Source organism: Cannabis sativa, chromosome 4 (genome assembly GCF_029168945.1).
Source record: "Cannabis sativa cultivar Pink pepper isolate KNU-18-1 chromosome 4, ASM2916894v1, whole genome shotgun sequence".
Lineage (NCBI taxonomy): Eukaryota > Viridiplantae > Streptophyta > Magnoliopsida > Rosales > Cannabaceae > Cannabis > Cannabis sativa.
In genome coordinates, this window is record NC_083604.1 from 82684321 (window position 1) to 82699578 (window position 15258).

At 29.3% G+C, this 15258-nt stretch overlaps 2 protein-coding genes across 2 annotated transcripts; one reads left to right on the top strand and one right to left on the bottom strand.

Moving 5' to 3' along the window:
• Window positions 1–4802: 4802 nt before the first annotated feature.
• On the bottom strand, window positions 4803–8160 carry LOC115714204 (transcription factor UNE12). Its single transcript, XM_030642791.2, has 6 exons — window positions 7488–8160; window positions 6883–6996; window positions 6697–6762; window positions 6299–6364; window positions 5663–5740; window positions 4803–5591 (listed from the first exon to the last, which is right to left on the bottom strand). Exons 1-6 carry the CDS (start codon window positions 7827–7829, stop codon window positions 5358–5360), a joined length of 900 nt encoding a protein of 299 aa, XP_030498651.2. The 5' UTR covers window positions 7830–8160; the 3' UTR covers window positions 4803–5357.
• Window positions 8161–12756: 4596 nt separating this feature from the next.
• On the top strand, window positions 12757–14904 carry LOC115715024 (tryptophan synthase alpha chain). The gene is made up of 9 exons (XM_030643809.2): window positions 12757–13048; window positions 13200–13346; window positions 13438–13503; window positions 13604–13712; window positions 13877–13953; window positions 14038–14115; window positions 14258–14335; window positions 14478–14537; window positions 14660–14904. The coding sequence occupies exons 1-9, from the start codon at window positions 12845–12847 to the stop codon at window positions 14792–14794; spliced, it is 954 nt and encodes a 317-aa protein (XP_030499669.2). The 5' UTR covers window positions 12757–12844; the 3' UTR covers window positions 14795–14904.
• Window positions 14905–15258: the final 354 nt, after the last annotated feature.

Genomic DNA, 15258 nt, shown 5'->3' on the forward strand with positions numbered 1-15258 from the left:
AAATAATGATATTATGTATATCAATATAAATGTGTTATGTGTACAAAAGTGTATATATAAGCCGCTCATATTGACACTTAATTAGATGACACCTTAAATTTGCTATCAATTCAGTAGTTTAGAGAATTTTGCCACTAAAATTTGAGCTTAAAAAATTACACATGAGTAAAATAGTAGTTGAGAGCATTTAGCCATCAAAAACTCTTTATTATATAAATGTTTCTTTTAAAAAGAAAAAAAAAAATGAGAGAGAAAGAAAATATCTTTCCATATTAATTTCTTTCCTTTTATTTTTGGAAAGCTTAACTTAAGGAATTTATTATTATTATTATTGTTGTTGTTGTTGTTTTAAAAAAAAAAGATTTTTTTTTTATTTACAAACGTTTATTTCTTGATTAATTTTGTAAGGTTTATAAATATATATTTAAAAACAAGGAAAAAAAAATTAACATGCAAACTTTACTTTAATAAAATATTTAAGGAAATTAGTGAAAAATGTACCTATTTTCCCAAGAAAATATAATGGTGTTTGGTTTGAGGTAATAAAATGAAATGAAATGGAAATAAAACAATTATTATTCCATTCCTTTGTTTGGTTGCATTTAAAACTATTGGAATACCATTCTGATGGAATGGTCTTTCCATCATTTTGATGGAATGACTATTCCATTTTAAAATAGAAGGAAAGGTCATTCCAATACAAGATTTGAAAAAGTTTAATAATTTTTTTTATCAATTTTTTTATGCATTTTAAATTTTATTCCATTCCATTCCTATTCCAATTCTCATTCTCATTCTCATTCCTATTCTTATATTATTTGTTATAATATAATATAGATTAAAATATTTAAATGTGACATATTATATATTAATATGAGATTAATATATATTATGTGTTGTTGGTTTTATTATATCACATATAATATAATAATACACATAAAAGTTGTAACATGTGAAGAGTTATAAATCTGAAAATAGATTGTAACTTAAGAATCACATGTAATTAAGTAAGTTATTACATATAAAAGTTATGAAATCAATGAGATAAGTTTCTTGCTGTTAGAAAGAAACTGTTACAATACTCAATTATATCATTTAAATGAGTATTGGGACGTTGGATGAAGATTTAATTCAAAGAGGAGTTACAAAAACTAAATTTTGAGTTTTCAGAAAACAGTTGTTTAATGGTTGTTTTTATGTTGTTTTATGGCTGTTTTACGAACACCTGGAACCAGTTTTTTGAAAACATCCATAAACATACTTGAATTGATAGAGCATGTTTCCAGCGCTCTTGTCCAACATTTTTATTCTATTAATTACCAATTAATGTGCTGGTAACAACCATATGGTGAAGAGACTTTGATTTTCATATGTGATCCTCAAAACACTATAAATAGAGGTCTTGGGTTCATTTTGGGAGAGAACAAGTTTCCATCAAGAGAGCACTTTGCTAGAAACACTTTAGGCTTGATAAATCCAGAAAGCTATTTCCATTCTTTTCTTTTCCCTAAGTGATTGCGGTAGGGGTAAATAAGCTTTTGGACAAAGGTGTAAGACCTTGTTCAAGTTTTGTGATTCGAATTCCCCTATTATTCACTTGTGGTGTATGTGGTGTTGAGATTGCTCTCACATCTCTTTTATATATATGTTATTTATATATTGTGTAGCTTATTGCTTTGAGTTGCAATCCCTCTCTTCATCTTTATTCTCTATTTTATATGTATATTTTGTTTAGTGTTGTAACATTATTTAATACATAATTTTATTCTTTGTATTATTTGTCATTGAGACGTTGTAATCTTGTTGGTTTGATACTTCTATTGGAGCACAACAATTTCTAACAGTCAAAAACTTATCCTTTCCTACATTGCTTCAATGGAAGGTAAGATATCAACTTGTGATAATACAAGGGTAAGAATTGTGATATTTTGTGATTTACTATTTTTTTTTATATAGTAAAATATATATTAACATATTTTTCTATGTTGGGATATAGATTTTTTATGTTATTATATACATAATATATAACATGTATATGAGTTATATATATTATATATGTTGAACATATGATAATATATATTTATGATGACAATATTTATGTATGTGATACATATATAATATATATTATGTGGAGATAATATATATTATGATGTGTCTGCAAGTTAAAATACATATGTTATATATATATATATGAGATATGTATGTAACATATATAGTTGTGATGTATATTAATATTATGTGTATGTTATATATGAGATGATAGTAACATACATAATATATTAATTAGCATAAAATTTGCGAGTTATAATTTTATGCATGAGAGTTATATATATTATTGGTATATAATAATATATGAGTACGTAACTAATCATAAAGATTAGTGTATTGTGTATATGATAGTAACTAATCATATTTAGTATATATGATAATAATAATAATAGTGATGAAGATGGAAAAGATGTTTCATCATTTTTTGAGAATAAAGAGTTTTAGAATTAATATTCCATACGTGATAATTATCTCATTTTATGAGATAAGAAAATTAAACTAAGAAAGTTACACTTATGGGATTTATCTTGCCAAAGAGTAAATAGATCAAAGTGGATCCAAACTTGTAAAATAAGTCATAATTGGAAGAGCAATTTTAGACTCAAATCAAAGTGAATCATAATGGATTCAAAAATTGTGAAAAGATAACAAAATTGGAGAAACAATTTTGAATTTTAAATAATCAAAGTAGTGAACAAAATTGATGAGAATTTTGTCAATTTTGGTATAATGTTGGGTTAATCTTAATGAGGAGATAACCTTAAAATCTTGTTAAGTGATGATGTGAGTTTGATATTTAGTTTTATTGAGAAAACTAAAAATATCAAACAGTATTTTTTAAAAGCGGCCTTAAAGAATCATTTCAAGAGAAAAATACTTTGTCAAAAAAAAATTACTACAAAACTAATTAAGATACATTATGAAAAATATGGTAATTTTCCATTAATATAATTATGATAATTTTCAAATGGTAGTTTATTCTTAAATTACCTACTTACGTAATTAACTACTTCCTAGTACAAATATTCATTAACCACAAAACTAATAGTAATAAAATTGTTATTTTATATAAGTTTTCCCAACTAAAATAATCCAATAACTTAGCCAAATCTAAAACTAGAAAGGAAAGCTAAAACTAAAAATATGGGAATGAAAAAAAGTGAAGACTAATATTTGAATGAAGAGAATTTGCCCCAAATCATAATTCATAAAACAAAATGGATTTTGTATTATAAAACTCATAAATCACTCTCTCACACATTACCAACGTTAATATGTGGTAATGGTTAAAATTGGCAATTTTCTATTTTCTTTTTTAAATAAAAATATTCATTTAATATACTATCTTTCCAAAAAAATAGGTAGAATTAAAAATATAAATTATAAAATAATATAAAGGATAATTGTTTAAATATTTATTATTATAAAATATATATATATGGGAAGAATCTTTTCTACGTATTTTATACAAAAGATCGTTGTTTAAATATTTATTGTAAAATATATATTAAAAGAATAACAGATAGTGAACTTTAAGTGGAATCCTAATAAAACTAGGTGTGAAATACAAATTAATATTAAGAACAAATATTCCATTCATTATCTCTGTTAGGCTTTATATTTTACTTCTTCCCCTTAATCTTTACAATAAACTTCACCAACAAAAGTAAAAATGTCTTCCACGAGTTCTTTGAAGAAAACAAAAAGGTGCACAAGTTCTTCAAAAATAGATTTTAGATCAAAAAAATACGGTACTTATGATAATAACAACGATGAGAGTGGAATAGTTAGGTATACTTCTCTCAAAGATTTGTTGCCACCCAAATCTGCTCGCAATAGAAGTTATCTTCATCTCAATACTTTTTCTCCTCGTTCTTATTCACATTCACATTCTCATTCTCACGGTGATACAGAATTATCATTTTTGGAAGACGATGTTAATGGTTGCTTCAAGTGTTTGGAAGGACTCGGCAATCTATTCAATGCTCTAATATACAAGTATTTTCTATGATATTTACATTTTTAATTTAGTTTAGTTCTGTTAAATTAATCTTTTTATTTTATGTTTCTTTAGGAGCCTTCTTCTTCATTGGAAAATATTCAATTTACTAATCAAGCAATAGATTTAGGTTTAGTTTTAGTGTTGACTTGTTTGATGTATGTATGTATTTTTTTTTTTTTTTTTTTTTTTTTTTTGAATACAACCGTTGTTTTTAGTGCCCATGGTTTTATTTTGTTTTAGTTTAAAAATAAAAGGATAAAATAGGAGACTTATTCAATCTTCACATTTTTATAATTTTTTTTTTCTATTTTTATTTTTTTGTGTTAATAATATACACGTGAGCTAAGGAAGAATGTCACTTAACAATTTATATATTTTATATCATAACCATTAATTAGATAAATGAAATATACGTTTATTAGAAAAATCACATGTTTGAAATTGGTTTATTATATAATAAATAAGGGTTTCCTTTTGGATTTGCTGACCATTATCCTCCAAATCCAATGAATGAGAAGAAATTAAACTCTATATTTTTTTTATATTGTCCTTTTTTATTTTTATCTCTTTTTTTAAACATTGTACTAATTTTACTTCAAAATATTCTCCATATAATTCTCTTATGTTAGAGTATTTTAGGTACAATATATATAAAAAGAAGTATGTTTCAATTAAATATAAAATTAAAAATAAATTTAATTAATTGATTAATAAAAGTAGTATTTTTCAACATACCCCTACATTATCTGACTTTGCTAACATTATTATTTCAAACAACCAACCATAAACATAATCCATACTACTTTGGAATTACATTCCTCTAAATTACTTTACTTTACTAACTAATTAATATGTAAATATAAAATTACACACACATATATATATATCTTTTAAGAGGTCCCACAACCCACTATACCAAAAATGAGAGAAGAAAGAGGCCACTTAGAAAGTGCTTTCATCATTTCCCACTAACTATACCATTGAATTTTGAATACAATAATAAATATAGAGCATATCAAGTGAGCTTTGACAATTCTTCTCTCCTTTACTTACTTGGACTTTGGCAGCAAAGGTAACAATGCCTTTGCTTGCATTTTTAACAGCATTGACATACAAGTAGAACCCTCTTTTTAATAAAGAAACCCCAAAAAGCAACAACTATGGCATCTGACATTGATTGCATTTTGAGGGGTTGGAATAGGACAAACAACAATGGGACCCACCAGCATCTACTCACACTTTTCTTTTCCCTTGGAACTTAAAAGAGGAAGGGAATGAATGCATGATGATGACCCTTTTCAAAGGTCTACGAAGGGGGGTTCGTTTCAGGCTTAACACTAGATGAGTCTGGTGGTTGAGAATGGTATATTGCTGATGCTAGTGATATGGGCATGATGCAAAGGGCCTTTGATTGAAGGAACTGCATTGCAGCCCCAACGTTTTCTTCCATTAGTTTAGCCACTTGTCTTTCGGTGCCATCGCTAGACCATTTATCCCATGCCGGTTGATTTCTTCCACCTTCACCACCACCACCTTCTTCCTGTAGAAGAAAACGGATTGAATTAAAGCAATTACAGTCAACAACAACAACATAAAATTTATACTTAATACCTCAGCTGAGGATAGTGGAATATCCGTTACAAGTGGTGCAACTGCACCAGCTCCGCCTAATCTACTCATGCTCAAAACCTGTCGAGTAGACAAGTAAGATATTCAGAAATTGAAAAAAAAAAACACATTTCCTTTTCTGAAATGATTGTTAATATTGAAACTAAGCCCCCACTTTGCTATCCTGCCCTACATACCTCACAAATCAGAACAGCCCATCTCCCACTTGTTTGACTGAACACTCTTCAAAGCCCTTTTGAGTTTTGATACATTAAAAAAGTAATAATCTACCCACTAGTAACTATGGTGTCCTTCAAACCTAATTGAAGTGAGACGCTATTAACAATTTCGATTATGATCATTATTCTTTTGATATATTGTACTTTGTTGCTAATGAAGTTGATGTTTAACAAAGTAGCAAAGGGATATGAGGAAACGAGGGCACTTGATTAGGCAGCTAAGACTTCAGACCAACATGATTACACTAAGTAAATGCTTGAACAGAAATAAGGGAGTGGATAAACAAAGTTCTGAATTGTAATTGACAGGCCAAGATGCTTTTCTAAAGGTTAATTCGTGATGTTACTTTACGAGCTCAGCTATATAATAACCTACAGAGAAATCAGAAAATTTATTCACCTTCACTTGAAGCCTTAGGAACTTGACGTAATCTACTATTTCATCTAGCATGGCAGCTCTATCCGTCTGCATAAAAAGGAAGATTTTAAGCAACGTAAGGTGCAGAAATGATGCTCAATAAAACATTGCTGCAGCAACTTATCCAAATCATCTCTGAACCATGTTTTTTATTCTTCCAGAAGGAACTCAACAAGGACATAAGAACACACATGAAAACGATCTAGTTCCAAGTCTTGTGAATTTAAATTTTGACCATACTGTATGTAATGTTTTTGCACAAAACACCAAACAAAGTTCCCGCATAGAGAAGAGATAAAGTTTTATGATAATTCTTAATGTGAAAACAAATGCATACTGCAACAATAAAACCATATGAGGAAGTGAAAAAGGAAACCTGCCTTGTTAACACTAGGAACCAGTTCCTGCAATGCCCTGATTCGTTCTGCTATTCTTTCGCGTCGCAACTGGATGAAAAAAAGTGAAAATCAAGAAACAAAGAAAACGCTTACAAAATCATATCACTGAACCTCAACAACACAGTTCCTTTAACTTATCCATAAGCTGTTATCCACTATCACTCTTACCCGCTCAGCAATGCTGTGTGGATCAGTAGCTTGGCCTCGTCTAGCCCGTACCCTTGGTCGCATTGCTGGTGGATGTGGTGCTACAGTAGAAGGCATCGGCTGGCCATGAAAGACCTGCAAAACAAGAGCAACTATTACACTATGTCATGTTTGTTTCTTTAAATTATGTTAATGACCCATTTGCTAAATGTTCAAGAAGAAAGTTGATAACAGCAAATTAGGAATATTTAATTGAGTACAGAAACAAAAGCAATGGAAGAACCATTCATCATAATTGATTTTCCTATAAATCTGAAACTCATTCATTTCTGCAATTATAAATCCAAAACCCCAATGGAATCTCAGACATCAATTCTTATCTAAACCAAGAAAGCCTTGTATAAACCATATAAGTTTGATTTATGAACAAACAAACAAACAAACAAGAGGTAAGGTGAGAAAAGCAAGTAAGTTCAATACTCAAATTTGATGACATGCAAGTGAATAAGTTTGAAAGAAACAAAACATACAAAGATTGAAGTTATATGTGATGTAATTGAAATACAAACCCAAAAAGAAATAGTAAGTATAAGGAGTAAGGAAGAGGAAAAGCAATGAAATGTTACATTTTTAAGATGTGAAGGTCCTCTGGCACTGGCAGTAGCATCAACGAGGTCATCACGAAATCGCTTGCCACTCCCAGATGCCTCCTCGGCCTTCAAAAACCCTGCTTTGCTTTGCTCCAAGCTCAGCCCCAAAGGGAACACCGACCCAGGAAAGGCAGCAGCACCACCACCACCAACTGAAGGCATGTGGGAGGGGCCGTCGGCGGAACTGAGGTGGAGCATCATCGGAGGTGGCGGTGCGTCGGTCGGCGTTAAGTTGTTATCGGCTGAAGCGAAAGATGGGTAGCCCAGAATTTGGTCGAGGAAATCGTCGCCGGGAGTGTCTGAGGGGTTGTTGGCCATTGAGTAGGAGGAGTAGTATACATCTACCGATCATGCAACAATGGATTGGATTGGATTGAATGGAATCACCTGAGCTGAGTTGAACTGAGTCGAGTCGAGCGAGTTGTTTGTTGGTTGTTTTTGATGGAATTATTTTACTCAAAATCAAAAAAGAAGCCTTGCCATGGCTGCCTTTTATCCTAACTTAAAAAAGTTTCTCTCTTTTACAAAATGGCCCTCTTTTTCAATTTAATTTCTTCTGCTTCTTTACAATTTTATTCAAAATAATTACATTCTAATTTATTTTATTTTATTTTATGAATGTAAAGTGTTATTTGGGATAAATTTCCTCTCCAACTCAAGAAGAGAGACCCCGTACCAAAGTGATATTATGGAAAATTGGGGTTCGTAAAACGGGCCAGACACGATAATACGACTTGAAATTCGTACAAGAGTTAATAAATTTAAGTTTGCCTTAAATGGATTTGGGTCGTGTTTGGGTTGACTCGTCTAACCTGTTTAATAAACGAGTTGTGTTCGGATTAACACGGCTACCGAGAAACTGACCCATAAATGACTTATTTAAAGTTACTTTAGTACTTTAAAAGGTCATAAACGTGTTAAATACTTCATAAACATGTTATTAGTTGACAAGTTTAAACAAAACATGCTTATAAACGGGTTACAACAATCCATTTTATAAATGAGTCGCGTTCGAATTTTATTTTCTGACATAATTATTAATGGGTTGTGTTCGCACCGAACATATATCTGTTATACATGAGTCTCAACACGATACGAATAATACCTGCAAAGACGAATTGTCACCATTATATAAAACTCATTGTATAAACTATCAAAAGAAAAGGTAGAAACACACAACAATCAACAAAAATAATAGTTAAGCATTCAAGTATCGTTAATTCGAGAATTTTACAATTGTTATAACGATTGTAATAAGTAATAATCTCATTATTAATGACCGTATTTTGTAATGATTACCTACTACCTAATAAGTTAGTGAATCCACATCTATTCAAAAAGGGTCCATTAGAAATAAAATATAAGAGTATCCTTTCAAAGTGGACTAATTAAATTGAGTGAATCACTATAATCTCTCTCAGTGTTCTTTATCTTACTTTACATATTTGTTTTTACTTTTAAATTTAATAATGGTTACTTTATATTTGAGTACTCGTCATTTTAGGTGAATACTTATTATTCGCCATAAATGTTTTTTTTTTTTGAAAGAAAGCATGTTATTATCTCAAATCAAATCAAATCAACTGTTACAGGAGCACCAATAAATCTAAGACAAGCATCTGTCCACAAATGAACCCCTATAGAACTAATAACAGACTTAGCTAGTGCGTGGGCCACACCATTCGCATCACGCGAAATGGCACAACAAGAACCACCACCAACAGCTGCTAAAAGAGAAATAATCTCCTCAACAATTGGCTTAAACATAAGAATATTATCCGGACAATTAATCCAAGAACTCACAACAGAAGTGTCTGCCTCCACACGCACCAAAGTGAATCCCAATATGTTAGCCCACACAAGGCCCGCTCGGAGAGCTAAAAGCTCCGCCACCGCCACTTGAAAGCCCCCAACGGCACCCATAACCCAGGCCGCCATAAATGTTTTTGTGTAACTCAAATGCTCCCATATTTTTAGTGTTGTTTATTTTTCTCTCATAATATGAAGAATTATTTTTTTTAAAAAAGATAAAATAAATAAACATAGAAAATATGTGACTGTGAGTTGGAAATATTAATTTGTATAGTACAATAAAGTTTGTGGTATGAAGTAAGGCATATTAGATTGGTACCTACAAATTAGTATTTAATACATTATCATATTAAAAATGACTCTTGGTGTAGAGTAGTAATTAACAACTTAGACTTTGACATTAATTAGGATTCTGATCACCATCTACAAAATACAAATACAATTATTATGGAATCATATCAATAAGAATTGTGAAAAAGTTTAGAAGAATTAGGGTTAAGTCCATTTGGTTGTGGTGTGTGATAATTAAGATGGGACTTTTTATGTTTGTGTTTGTTGTTCCACTCAATTTCTATATGATTTAGTTTAAGAAAAAACTTGTGACAAGTTGTTTCACGCGACACAATACAAGTCACACGTTTTTATTTCTTAATTTTTTATTTATAGATAAAAATAATTAAAGAAAAATGACTAAGTTTTATTTTATTGGAATATATGTGTTAGTGGTGACGTCAACCTTAGGCTTATAGAGATAGAGAAGAGAGGGTAACGAAGTGAGGTGAGTTTTGTTCATATGTCATGTTTAATTAATTCTTTAAATTATGTTAATTACCCTTTTGCTAATTTTCAAGAAGAAAGTTGATAATGATAAATTAATTATGAGGATTTGATATCTACTTTACAAATTTAAAGTATATGAAATCAATAATTTAGGGGTGTTCACAAAGTATCCAATTCAATTCAATCCAATCCAATCCAATCCGCAAAATACATATCCGCACTTGTGCGGATTTGATTGGATTGAAAAATCTAAAATCCACACTTTTACGGATTGGATATTGTTTGACCTCAAAAAATAACCGATCCAATCTAATCTGCACTTAATTATATATATTTTTAAAAAATTATAATATGTAATATATATTAATTAAAAAAGGACACAAACTTCTAATTTCTTAATTTTTTTAGTAATATATTGAGTTGATGCATTTTATTTATTTTGTAATAAAAAACACAAGAAAAATAATTCTTATTCACATAGACACATACACATAAAGTTTAAATATATATATATAGTAGCTTATTTATTTTAGTAATTAGATACATATATATATATTTTAGTGTAAATCTAAAGATAAGTATATATATATTGATATATATGTATATTGGTTTAATTTGTATATAAATAGAGATGGAAATAGATTATTATTGGAGATTAAGAAGCAATAGTTTTTTTTCTATGAAATATTAAATAATTTATTATTAAAAAAATAACTGATCCAAAATAACCGATTCAATTCGCATTATTGCGGATTAGATTTAAACTCTTATGCGAATCGGATTGGATCCAAAATATGAAATCCGCACTTAGTGCGAATTGGATGTTGTTTGACTAAAAAAGTACAGATTGGATCGGATGAACACTCCTAATCAATATGAGCCTTATAATTAGTGTATCATGTCTTATTTTATTTCATCATTATTATTGATTTTCCGAGAAGATATTGTTCAATTAATATTAATATTAATATTATATTCATAAAATTTACTAAAATGTATAGAGATAAACAATTTTTATTGATTTATTATATTTGTTCAAGAAAATAGTAATAAAAAAAAGAATGGATTTACTACACAAGACTAAGGGCTCGTTTGGTACGTAGGATTGGACTGAAAAGGATTGAACTGAACTGGACAAGATTGGATTATGCTGAGTAATCCTATGTTTGGTTTAACAATAGACTGAACTATTTTATTTATTTCCTTTTAGAAAAAGAAAAACTTAAATTAAAATAAAAATAAATAATAATAAATTAAAATTAAAAAATATAATAATAAATCAATAAAAATGAATAATTCACAGAAAAAAAAATTAAATTATAAGATTATAAATAAAATAATATATCCTATATAATCAAGTATAAAACATAAATATATAATAAAATATTTTATCATATTTTTTATTTAATAAATAATTAAAATATCAAAATAAAAATACTTGAATAATATAAAATTATTTATCTTAAACACTAATTATATATATATATTAATTTTTTAAAATATTTATATAAATTTTTTTAGTAATTTAAAAATAATGTATAATTTTATTGTCATATTATAATTCTTAGAATCAATTTAAGTAACTATTGTTTAATTAATAGATTTAAATTTTTGAAAACTTATGTATAATAATTCAAAATTATACATTTCATTAATTTTAATGAATAAGTTTTTGATAAAAAAAATGTATGAATAAATGTGTGATAATTTTTTCATTTAAATTCTTATTAAATTTAAAATATATTAATAAAATTAAAATTAAAAAACAATAAAAAAATCTTACCTACATAAGATTATTTATCCCACTCTACTGGATAGGATAAATAATCTCAGACGGATGAAGTTAGCTGGATTAGTTATCCAGACTTCTAACATGCCCTAGATTGACAAATTAACCTGTCTAATCCAATCTAATCCTGTCTATCAAACAGAATATTGAAATAATATTAATTAAATAATATTAACTGTAATTCTATATTTACAATAATTACAATTAACTATTTTTGTTTTTCCAAGAGGGATATTGACTCTTAAATAATAATATATTAACTCCATTTTTGTAAATGTACAATTGATAAACATTAAAGTATTCGAACATTTATATTCCCTTAATAATTCCTTTTTAATAAATAAAATAATAATAGTAAAGTTAATTAGAATTTTTGTCCCTTAAATTTTTACTTTTACATGTATTAAATCATATCTTTTAAATTTTTAAGGTCATTGAAATTCTCTCATAAACTATTGATATTATTGTATTTAAAGGTTTTTGTCTAATGTTAGTAAGGAAAGTTTAATATAGATGAAAATTTATGTCAAAGTTCGAAAGACATAATTTAATAAATATCAAAATGTAAGGACCATGATTTAGTACATAAATAATTACAGAATTAGTAAAAGTGAATGAAATTATATAAAAGTTCTAAATTCAACAATATCAATAATTGAAAGAGAATTTAAAAACAATTTGATACATGTTAAATTTAGCCAATAAATAAATTTTTTAATTAGGCTAATAATAATAATAAAATCCAAAGACAAAAAAGGGAAAAGAAAGAGTCCTTATCCTGAGACACCTACACACACATGTAGAGTGTAAAGTGTGAAGAGAAATATAACGGCTCTGATTGATAGGCTGTATTTAAGTGTTCCCTACTCCCTACCACACACAATCAAATCAAATCAAAGACCCTTTTCTTCTCTCTTCTCTCTTCTCTCTTCTCTTCTCTTCTGCTTCTCTAATGGCCAACGCCGTCACCCTGAAATCCAATGCCTTCATCTTCTTCAACAAAACCCGAAACCACATTTCTCTTCCTCTCTCTCCTTCCCAGTTGACATTCTCTTCAACTAAAAACAGATTCACTTCTATGGCCGCTCTCACTGCTCAACCTACTGCTACTCTCGGACTCTCCCAAACTTTCTCCACCTTGAAACAGCAGGGAAAGGTATGCTCTCTCTCTCTCTCTCCTTCAAAGTTTCCTACTTTCTTTCTGGGTTATGTTTTATTAAGTTGACTTTGTGATTGTTTGTTGAAAGTGAGAACATTTCAAATGCTCGATTTGAAGTTGAACAAATAAGTGTGTGATTTTGTTGTAGGTGGCATTTATCCCTTTTATCACTGCTGGTGATCCTGATCTTGAGACCACCGCAAAAGCTTTGAAGGTTCTTGATTCTTGTGGATCAGATATAATTGAACTGGGTGTCCCTTACTCTGATCCTTTGGCTGATGGTCCTGTTATACAGGTTGCTTTCTTTTATTACATTGATAATGATAATGATAATGATTTCATTATTAGTTCATTGTACTTATGTTTTTATGCGTATGTCCTTTTAGGCTGCAGCTACTCGTTCCTTGGCAAGAGGGACCAATTTTGATTCAATTATTTCAATGTTGAAAGAGGTACAAACAATATTATACTCTAAAATTTTCTATGATGTTTCTTTCATTCATGGTTTGTATGAGGAGGATTATCTAATAATAGAGTTTGTTGGTATGATAGGTGGTTCCGGAGTTATCTTGTCCGATTGCTTTATTCACATATTACAACCCTATTCTGAAGCGTGGTACTCAGAATTTTATGTCTATCATAAAAGATGTTGGTGTACATGGTACCAAATTTTATTTCCTTGTCTTGTCTTGGTTTTTCTTTTTCTTCTTTTTGATAATGTAACAAATTTTGAAACAATATTAGATTCACACCCTTTCGGATTGCTGCACTTTGTTAACCAATTAATCTGATGTTTTACTTTTTCATCATTCGTGTTGTTTGCAGGGCTTGTAGTCCCTGATGTTCCATTAGAAGAAACTGATAACTTAAGAAAGGAAGCTCTGAAAAAGGATATTGAACTGGTATGTTTCATTCATTTAGATGGCTACAATTTATTTTTCATTTGGAAATAAAATTCACCTGTATTTTCTTTCTATGCTTCAAAGGTATTGCTTACCACACCCACTACTCCCAATGATCGAATGAAAGCCATTGTTGAAGCTGCTGAAGGATTTATCTATCTGGTAAGGTTTTTGTATGGATCAATCTTGTTTCTTCTGTAGTTTTTCTGCAGCTTAATGTATTACTTTAAGTAAGCTTGGTTCACTCAGTTCTTTCTTTAGACATTAATTTTGAGGTGTTATTTGTTTATGAAATGTATAATAGGTGAGTTCAGTTGGAGTTACTGGAACCCGTGAATCTGTTAGCGGACGAGTTGAAGGTCTTCTGAGGGAAATCAAAGAGGTTGTCTTGATCAGCTTAACTGCTAAATAATGTTTTGTACTGTTCATCTCATTACTATTGTAACTCATCTGTCCATAGCAGAAAAGAAATATAGACTGACAAACCAAAATTACTTTTTTTTCTTTTTTTTTGTAAATGGCAGGTAACAAATAAGCCTGTTGCGGTTGGTTTTGGCATATCAAAGCCTGAGCATGCAAAACAGGTAAAATTGCTATCTTAACTTGTTACATACATACTCGGTAGGTAATGATGTTAGTTGGAAAACTAAAACAAAGTAAATATGTATTAAGAAAGAAACCTTTTACTTTGGTGTGGGTGTTACAGGTTGCTGGATGGGGAGCTGATGGTGTGATCATTGGGAGTGCCATAGTGAAGCTGTTGGCCGAGGATAAACCTTCCGAGGAAGTCTTGAAAGATCTCGAAATTTATGTCAAATCTTTGAAATCTGCTCTTCTTTGAAGCTTGAAACAAACAGCTTGTCGATAGGTGAACTGTAATAAAAGTGGATTTTTGTGACCTTTCAAAACTGAAATAAGAAAAGATCGACACAAACACACCTTTTAGCTCAATTTTCCTTTCAACTGAGCCAAATAACTAAAGAAAAGATAAGTAGTAGATTTAAGCAAAATCAAGTTATCTAATAGTGAAGTTATTGTAGCTGTGGAAAAGCAAAGAAAACATCTTTAAAAATGGACGGTAGAGGAGGCACAATGGTGGGAATGTCAATGTTTTTAAACCAATAAACAATATTTGGTCAAAAAGCTCAAGTGAGTATAAGAGATGCCATTTTATTCTATTCTATTAAACTTAAAAAATTAAAAAATAATAATAACAAAACACTGTCATTTTGTTGTTATTCCAAAAGCTCTTAGCATTGCATTATATACTTCCAGTTCCAAGTTCCAGGATGTTGGAATAGAATT

Coding starts and splice junctions, on each gene's coding strand:
- LOC115714204 (XM_030642791.2), bottom strand. CDS start 7,829: ATGGCCAACAACCCCTCAGACACTCCCGGCGACGATTTCCTCGACCAA. Junction 6,763..6,882: donor CACACAGCATTGCTGAGCGG/GTAAGAGTGATA, acceptor TTTTTCATCCAG/TTGCGACGCGAAAGAATAGC. Junction 5,592..5,662: donor TTCCACTATCCTCAGCTGAG/GTATTAAGTATA, acceptor TTTCTTCTACAG/GAAGAAGGTGGTGGTGGTGA.
- LOC115715024 (XM_030643809.2), top strand. CDS start 12,845: ATGGCCAACGCCGTCACCCTGAAATCCAATGCCTTCATCTTCTTCAAC. Junction 13,049..13,199: donor CCTTGAAACAGCAGGGAAAG/GTATGCTCTCTC, acceptor ATTTTGTTGTAG/GTGGCATTTATCCCTTTTAT. Junction 13,954..14,037: donor TGAAAAAGGATATTGAACTG/GTATGTTTCATT, acceptor TATGCTTCAAAG/GTATTGCTTACCACACCCAC.